The 9,555-nt window shown below is 42.3% G+C and overlaps 1 protein-coding gene across 1 annotated transcript; it reads right to left on the bottom strand.

Moving 5' to 3' along the window:
• Positions 1-1,668: 1,668 nt before the first annotated feature.
• Positions 1,669-7,511, bottom strand: LOC115172476 (alcohol dehydrogenase 1). The gene is made up of 9 exons (XM_029729946.1): positions 7,399-7,511; positions 4,024-4,125; positions 3,463-3,604; positions 3,281-3,368; positions 2,956-3,175; positions 2,619-2,879; positions 2,372-2,504; positions 2,133-2,271; positions 1,669-2,035 (listed from the first exon to the last, which is right to left on the bottom strand). The coding sequence occupies exons 1-9, from the start codon at positions 7,414-7,416 to the stop codon at positions 2,002-2,004; spliced, it is 1,137 nt and encodes a 378-aa protein (XP_029585806.1). The 5' UTR covers positions 7,417-7,511; the 3' UTR covers positions 1,669-2,001.
• Between the last annotated feature and the right edge of the window lie 2,044 nt (positions 7,512-9,555).

Here is a 9,555-nt window from a genome sequence, read left to right as displayed (position 1 = left end):
TTAATTTGTGGAATTTATTTCCTCAATGTGTTTGAGCCAAGCAGTTGTATTGACAAGGTAGGGGTGGTACAGTATACAGAAGATAGCCCTATTTGGTAAAATACCAAGTCCATATTATGGCAAGAACAGCTCAAATAAGCAAAGAGAAATGACAGTAAAACATTATTATTACAGGGTAAGCATTTCCCATCCTGCCTACCCTGACTCCACATCACCGCTGGTTAACCAGTAACTGTGTGTTGTTACTGGGTAAACTGTTGACTGTGGTATTGACTTTGAAGGACCAGGTCAGAATTATGTGGACTGAGTTCTCACAATCACTAAATATTCCTCCATGTGAAATCTAAGTATTTTTAAAATGGGGTCCATCACATTTTAGGTGAACCTTTTTGTAATGTTTTTACATTTAAAAAGTGTGTGTATGCATGCATATGCGAAGGTGTGTGTGTGTGTGTGTGTGTGTGTGTGTGTGTGTGCACCCTTTCAGGAAGAGCAAATGGACTATAAACCACAGATGAACAACACTTCCAAGGAGGAGAATGTCTCTTTCATAACTGTCATCTGAAGTTCCTCATCTCTGTTTTTGTTCGCCATCATCTCTGAATGATACAATACATCTGTCCTAACAATCCCAAATGACTTCAAACACTTTTCTCCACCCATGTACAGTAGACAGTTCGCTTGTATTATTGTAAAATACTTTGTTTTTACTGTAATGTTAGAAAATGTGAAATCATGGATAAGGATATTCTGGAAGTACTATCTTACTGCAGACTCCTTTTTACTTCAGTCTCTCAAAAGACTTGTTTTTAAAATCAGTTATGATTTACCTATGTTTTGTTTTCATTCTGTTAATGCTGCAACAAGTTGGTCTTCTGGGAAAATAAAGATGCATCGAATTGGAATTGAAGCAGTGCTTTTATTACCTGTTATCAGACCTGTACTTTTTTTATTTGTTGTATTCTGAAACACATTTCGCTTTAATTTTCTATGTGATCAGGTTCCCATTCCCTGTCAGTGTGTGCCGCTCTGCAGTATGCTTGTGATCACATGCGGTGTGTCACTTCACCACTTTGATGTTTGTGTGTTTGATCCAGGCTGCTTCTGTCACGTTTCATCTGTGTGAGTCTGATACAGGCAATTTGTGTCACTTCAATGACTGCATCTTTATCACTCTGGGGTTTTTATTCAAAGTTCTGATAGCAGCAATGTGTTATATCTTTATAATGCCAGAATCAATCGTACTCTTTCATTCAGATATATTTATAATTATCTAACTGCAGAATATCATGAAGTGTAGGGGCAAGCTGATCCCAGACAATGTTATTCCGAATAACTAGGCTACACAGTCTGTTTAAAAAAGAACTAAAAGAAACAACTTGGTAACTGTCACTCCTTGACAATAAGTATCATAACAGACTAACCTGGAGAAGCATGTAAGTGTTGTTGAAACACGTTTGTGTGGAAATGTACTCTGTTTCTAGATTAATATAAATAATGTTTGAGCACAGACATTACACTGATAAAGGGTATTGAAAGGCCCGGATACCATACTGATAAGTTATCGTCGCTCACAGCGACTTTATGTTTAGATGCGCAAACTAAGGTATGAGATCGGATAACTAATAACCGCCAATCTATTGACCTAGCATTGATTGAGCAACAGACTGAGAAGTAGGGAATGGTTTTATTCAAAACTGACATACATGACATGATAGCCAGATCTCTTTGTACTTTATCCTACTCCCACTTGACAATGACTAAAGCAGAAACATAATTGGCTTCCAGGCAACATAACAAAATAAAAACATGATTATCATTGATGTTACAATGGTTACTAGCAGCAAGCCTGCAGTATGCACATACCATTGAGTATTCACCCCACTAATACATATTGTGATATAGTGAATCATTGGTTTATCAAGCCATCTTGTATAGTTTTGCTCGTTGATTGGTTGAGCAGGAAAAATAAGTGTGATTGGCTGGGTTGAGTTGACCCTCTTACTGCAGTGCCACACTCAGGACTGACCGTATACTGCAAAACAAGGAGAACACAAGAAAACAAGCATTTATTTTTCTGAACATTAAATTAAACTTCTCACAGAGACAAACAGTACTAAGGTGAAAGTTACCAGTCTCCTGTCTTCATGAGCTGGATGGCGTCGTTGACCTGGGCCAGGGTCATGTTGTGGGTGACAAACTCATCCAGCTTCACCTTCTTCTCCAGGTACTCATTCACCAGCTTAGGCACACCATCCTTACTCTTAAAGCCTGGCAGAGACACACACACACAGAGACGCACATTTAGAAATAAATCACACACCCCCAAATACATGTATAGTGTTTGACAGTTGATTGATAGGTGGCACACCTCCAAACAGAGATCCTTTCCAGGTGCGGCCAGCTATGAGCTGAATGGGTCTGGCAGCAAAGTCATCCATGTCAGTCCATCCGACCAGCACACTTACTCCCCATCCCTTAACACACGACTCCAAGGCACTCCTCTAAAGAGAGAGAGGAATAGATAGAGAATTATAGATCAATACCACTTGACTCAATCAAGACATCACACGCATACACTTATCTCAACATCATACAAACACACAATCTAAACCCACCATTACGGCCACACTCCCCACACATTCCAGGGAAAAGTCCACTCCTCCATTGGTCATCTCATACAGCACTTGACTGATGGGTTTGTTGTGGTCCTTGGGGTTGACAAACTCTGTGGCACCGAAGACCTTGGCCTTCTCATATTTGGTCGGGTTAATATCAATGGCGATGATCCTCTTGGCCCCAGCGTTTTTGCAACCCATGACCGCTGCCAACCCAACAGCTCCCAGGCCAAACACAGCACATGTAGACCCTGGCTCCACCTAGGGGGAAATGCATCCACACTTTAGTATATAAAGACATAACCACAATTAAACCTGATAGTTACAATTAACACACCTTGGCTGTGTTAAGGGCTGCGCCATATCCGGTGGCGACTCCACAGCCAAGGAGACAGACCTTGTCGAGAGGGGCTGAGGGGTGGATCTTGGCCACGGCGATTTCATTGACCACGGTGTATTCTGAGAAAGTGCTGGTCCCCATGAACTGCAGCACCTTCTTCCCCTTACAGGTGAACCGGGTGTCTGACTCTGACATCACATCATACCTATCACTGGCCCTGGTGGGATTGGCTCATGTTCAGTGCAAGAATAACACACAAAAGTTATATTAAAAAAAGGTATTGTGAAAGTTTCTGAAGACTAGGCTAGTAATGGGACCTCACCAGCCCTTCTCACACAGGTTGGTCTTTGGGCTCTTGCAGAACCGGCACTGGCCACATTGGGAGATGAACAGAGGGATGACTTTATCACCTAACAGGAGGACAGGCAGAGTACACAGCTTTTTCGTACATGCTGTTATTTGTATCCAATTTGAAAATACAGGTTTACTAGCTATATTTCCAACCTGGATTGAACTTGGTGACTTCAGACCCCACACTCTCCACAATCCCAGCCCCTTCGTGACCCAGGACACAAGGGAAGCCATCCTTGTGTTTCCCCTCAAACAGGTGGTACAGGTCAGTGTGACACACACCCGTGGCCACTATCTGCACTCAACAGGACAAAAACAAAGAGGTACGAATTTTGAGAAGTGCTCTGAAAATGTGCTAATGTGAGTGTCAGAAGTGTTTCTGTATGCTCATGTTTATTTATGTGTACTGGACCCATGGCACGTTATGTGTATTCATGTGTATTTATGTGTACTGGACCCATGGCATGTTATGTGTATTCATGTGTATTTATGTGTACTGGACCCATGGCATGTTATGTGTATTCATGTGTATTTATGTGTACTGGACCCATGGCACGTTATGTTTATACATGTATGCGTGTGTGTCCTCAGCAGTGCCCTCATACTTGGCCAGGGTAATATCAATGGCGATGATCAACACCTGATCATTGCCTTCTATGGACTGCATAAATGAGAGCTTGTGTGTGTATTTGCATTAATTGTAGTCTCTCTCACCTTGATGCGAATCTCATGTGCCTGGGGAGGAGCCACCTCAATTTCCTCCATCACCAGGGGTTTGCTTGGCTCCCATGCCACTGCAGCGCGGCATTTAATCACCTATAAAACACAACACGACCCAAAACAGGTCCAGTGGTGTAAAGTACTTACGTAAAAATTATTTCAAGTACTACTCAAGTCGTTTTTTGTACATTAATATTTCTTTTCTTGACAACTTTTACTTTTACTTCAATACATTCCTCAATGAAATAATGTACTTTTTACTCCATACATTTTCCCTGACACCCAAAAGTACTTGTTACATTTTGAATGCTTAGCACGACAGGAAAATGTCCAATTCACACACTTATCAAGAGAACATCCCTGGTCATCCCGTGCCTCTGATATGGCAGACTCACTAAACACACATGCTTAGTTTGTAAATTATGAATGAAAAATTAAAAACAAGAAAATGATGTCATCTGGTTTGCTTAATATAAGAAATTTGAAGTGATTTATACTTTTACTTTTGATACTTAAGTATATTTTAGCAATTACATTTACTTGTGATACTTAAGTATATTTAAAACCAAATACTTTTAGACTTTTACCCAAGTATTATTTTAATGGGTGACTTTTACTTTTACTTGAGTCATTTTCTATTAAGGTATCTTTACTTTTACTCAAGTATGACAATTGGGTAATTTTTCCACCACTGTACAGGACCAATCACATATATACTATACATACAAAAGTATGTGGACACCCCTTCAAATTAGTGAATTTGGCTATTTCAGCCACACCCGTTGCTGACAGGTGTATAAAATCGAGCACACAGCCATGCAATCACCATAGACAAACATTGGCAGTAGAATGGCTTTACTGAAGAGCTCAGTGACTTACAATGTGGCACCGCCATAGGATGACACCTTTCCAACAAGTCAGTTCATCAAATTTCTGCCCTACTAGAGCTGCCCCAGTCAACTGTAGTGCTGTAGTGCTGTTATTGTGAAGTGGAAACATCTAACAAGTGGTAGGCCACACAAGCTCACAGAACGGGACCGCCGAGTGCTAAAGCGCGTAGTAGGTAAAAATTGTCTGTCCTTGGTTGCAACACTCACTCCCGAGTTCCAAACTGCCTCTGGAAGCAAAGTCAGCACAAGAACTGTTCATCGGGAGCTTCATGAAATGGGTTTCCATGGCCGAGCAGCCTCACACAAGCCTAAGATCATGCACAGTGCCAAGCTCACCACCATTGGACTCTAGCGCAGTGGAAACAGACTAATCTGGGTTTAGCAAATGCCAGAAGAACGCTGCCTGCACAAATGCATAATGCAAACTGTAAAGTTTGGTGGAGGACGAATAATGGTCTGGGGCTGTTTTTGATGGTTCGGCTAGGCCTCATTGTTCCAGTGAAGGGAAATCTTAATGCTACAGCATACAATGACATTCTAGACGATTCTGTGCTTCCAACTTTGTGGCAACAGTTTGGGAAAGGTCCTTTCCTGTTTCAGAATGACAATGCCCGTGCACAAAGCGAGGTCCATACAGAAATGGTTTGTCGAGATTGGTGTGGGAGAACTTCATGGCTTCCACAAAGCCCTGATCTCAACCTATCGTACACATTAGGGATGAATTACAACGCAGACTGCGAGCCAGGCCTAATCGCCAAACATCAGTACCCAACCTCACTAATGCTCTTGTGGTTGAATGGAAGCAAGTCTCAGCAGCAATGTTCCAACATTTAGTGGAAAGCCTTCCCAGAAGAGGGGAGGCTGTTATAGCAGCAAAGGGGGGACCAACTTCATATTAATTCCCATGATAATGGAATGAGATGCTCGACAAGCAGATGTTCACATACTTTTGGTTATGTTGTGTATTTCTGCGAAGGGCTTCATTTCACTCTTTATATACGTCATTGTTTACAGTACAATCTGAGTCATTCAACTGTTGAGCATGTCACGGGCGTCATAAGGATTAGACCAAGGCGCAGCGGGTAAAGTGCTCATACTTAATTTATTTATGAAAACACTTAAACGTACGACGAAAAACAGTTCCATAAGGCACACAGGCTATACAGAAAATAACCACCCACAAAACACACATGAAACAAACCTCAACTAAATATGGCCTCCAATTAGAGGCAACGACAACCAGCTTCCTCTAATTGGAGGTGCTACCAAAAACCCAACATAGAAATAGAAAAATAGATTTAAACATAGAAATAGAAAACATAGAACCCAAACCAAAAACACAGAAACACACAAAACAAACACCCCCTGCCACGCCCTGACCAAACTACAATGACAAATAACCCTTTTTACTGGTCAGGACGTGACAGAGCAACTGAAACCCTATATAAATATTTATCTTTTTGTCCATTGGCTTTATCCCAGATGCACTCTCTGCCAAAGTCAATGGTTGTGCAAAAACAATTTGGATAGTTTCAGAGAGACTCTCCCCCAAAAACATATTATACTTCACATTAGGCATGGAGTTTACAGTGTGTGTGTGTGTGAGTGTGTGTGTGCGTGTGCGTGTGCATGTGTGAGTGAGTGAGTGAGTGAGTGAGTGAGTGAGTGAGTGAGTGAGTGAGTGAGTGAGTGACCGCAGTTGCCAGGTTTCAAGACCATTCCAGTTATTGTGTAATTCCAAAAGGATATTTATTCCAAACAATAGGTTGTTATTCTGCAGGACAAACCTCTGATGAACTTGAAAAGTAATTACTAGAAAGCTTTAGTAAGCCCAGGGTTGGGAAGTTAATAATCGTTTTTTTAACATTATATTGTAATCTGATTACAGTTACTTTTGAAAAACTAGATGATTACTTCTTGGATTACTTTTCTGAAGTTTTCACAATGACGTTCAATTCAGCGTTGAAAAACGTTTGTTCCACCTGAGTAATCTCACCACAAATCAGAGAGCACTATGATGACACACCAAATGCGTTTGATGGATCCTTTTTGTCTTATTCTGATGCCTTTTAAGGGGAAATGAATGCAAAAGTAACTGAAAGCAATCTGATTAGTTTGGATAATCCAAAAATTGCATTACTGCCACCACTCACTGTCATTTTCTAAAGTACACAATCAACCTTAATCAAATCGTACCAAAACACTTAATCACAGATTGTGCATCATTACATGTCAGTTCAATATCAGTTAGAGAGAAGATTGATCAACTAATTCAAATGCAGAGGATTCTCTATTATTACACCTTCACACATGCATATCTCTCAATAACAATCATTTGGTAGGAAGCCAACTGTATGTGTACTGTACATGAACCCAAATACAAAATAAATAAGTGATAAAAGTTGCAGTTAAATATTACTAAAAATATATATACAGATGTGTATTCGAAAAAGAGAGGGGTGAAGAAAGAGATACATACTTTTCCGGCAGTTGCCATCTTCTATCAACCTAAGGAGTTTGGAAGAGAAGAGCAATATATTTCAGCATAGAGTTAGAGGGAGAGAGTGTGACAGAGGGATGGTTTGGACAACCTTTAAATACTCCAGCCATCCAGACTAGAGGCAAACATTCAGAAAGGGAGGGACTTTTTTATTGCAAGGCTAGATATCCTTACACTGATACAAGTGCCATGAAATTGGATATCACAATTGCCGTTCCGTTCAACGTAGATTACAACTAACACTGTACAGTTATTGTTTGTAGCTAACATAACTGCATGTAATATAGATCACCGAGATGAGTCAGTCATGTGATTCATCTGTTTGCAATGACCTTTGATATAACCTGTGAATTTTGGCTTTATGATTAAATGCAATGTAGTGTTAACTAGAAAATAGATTGAACTGTCTGTGTGGGATAGGCTCTTCTGGGAGATACTGTTGTCTCGTTCTTCTCGAACACTGTGGAGACTTATTCTCTTCGATATCGTCGGCGTCCAGGAAAAACCTTGTATCTCATTTTTTGGCGATTTTGTTTTTTTCACATTCATTGAAAGTATTCATTCCCCTCAATATTCAGTGAATGAATGAATTACATTTTATTTTTGTGTGAAATTGCCAGTTGGCAACCCATCCCTTACGGGATTAATTGATACATAAACATTACAATGATTCACAGTGATAATTTCGTAACAATTCCTCCGGTGTTCTACGCAGTGAATGAAAAATAAATCAATACATAAAAGTAGATAAGGTTATCCAAGACATAATAATAACATTGAGCAGTAAAATAATACTGTAACGACCCGGTATTGTGTTCTGTGTTCGTGGGTGTGTTATGGTTCTCATGGCTACTAGCAGGGGTTGAATGTGTCAGGACAGAGGGAAAGGGTGGGGGGTATGATGGGTAATCCCGCGGGATTTGGAAATGCATAAATAGGGATTGCTGTCTCATCTCTCTCTCTCTTTTCTGTTCGGGCCTTGATCTGTTCTTATGGGGGTGACCCTCAACCCGACATGGTGTAATTGTGTACGTTCGGTATTTAGCGGCGTGGGCTGTGGCCACAACAATAGCCCAGTTTAGGAATAAACCTGTGTTCTAACCTGCACACCTGGAGTCCGTCTCTTTTCCTTTTATGACCCAGCCGGGTCATTACATTGGTGTCAGAAGTGCTTTCGAACTACGGGATCGAGACTAGGCGAGTTAGCTGTTCAGTATAGGCCAGGTTGGCTTTAGCGTAACTCGCATCTACGGTCATGATGCTTGGGGCGAGGCAGAAAATTAAGGAAGAGTCGGACAAAGTGTCCGTTGTGGGCTCGGGGGTACCCGGTCGGGAGGGTCGGGCGGCGACAGCCGTAGATGAGCTGGAGAGCCACATGGCGGGAGTTAAATTGTCAGTCAGCAAGATGGCAGAACTGGCGGGTTTTCCTTCACTCCGCTCGAGAGCAGACGTCACGGCGACGGGGATATCGACGTCACCGGGTGCGGAAATGGCGGGGCCTACGTATGTAAACAGAGATGGCGGCGGCCTATTGCCATTAGCCACGGTAGCGGCTAAACTACCAAAGTTCAATGGACAAGGTAAATGGGAAGTTTTTTTCACTCAATTCGAGTTGTTGGCTGCAGCCGGGAGGTGGTCTGACGAGACGAAAGCGTTACAGCTTGCCCTGAGCCTGGCAGAGGAGGCGTCGGAATGCCTGTTAACGCTAGCCCCGGACGAGAGGGGCGACTACGGTGCGCTAGTGGAGGCATTGGGGGGCCGTTTCGGCAGCGACGCGCAGCCCAACATGCTGCGGATTGAACTGAGTAACAAAAAGAGACTTCAGGGGGAATCATTAAAGGCGTTGGCAAGTGGTATTCTGAGCCTGACCAGGCGGGCTTATGCAACTATGCCGATTGGGGTGCAAGACGAGCTGGCACGGGACAGTTTTATTAGAGCGCTCTCTTCCACCGAACTGGGTAAGCATGTTCAGATGACGGACCCACCATCTCTGCGGGCTGCAGTGGAGATAGCCAGGAAGAGGGAGCTGATCTGGGGTGAGGGAGTGAGAGTGGAAGTCGCCAGTCAACCAGAGGTGAGAGCAGCGGTGGCTGGGGTGCCAGGGGTCACGAAACCAGAGTGGGCCGACGAGTTGTG

This window comes from Salmo trutta, chromosome 33 (genome assembly GCF_901001165.1).
Source record: "Salmo trutta chromosome 33, fSalTru1.1, whole genome shotgun sequence".
Classification (NCBI taxonomy): domain Eukaryota; kingdom Metazoa; phylum Chordata; class Actinopteri; order Salmoniformes; family Salmonidae; genus Salmo; species Salmo trutta.
The sequence above is the reverse complement of the archived record's forward strand: the minus strand, read 5'-3'. Positions and strand labels throughout refer to the sequence as shown.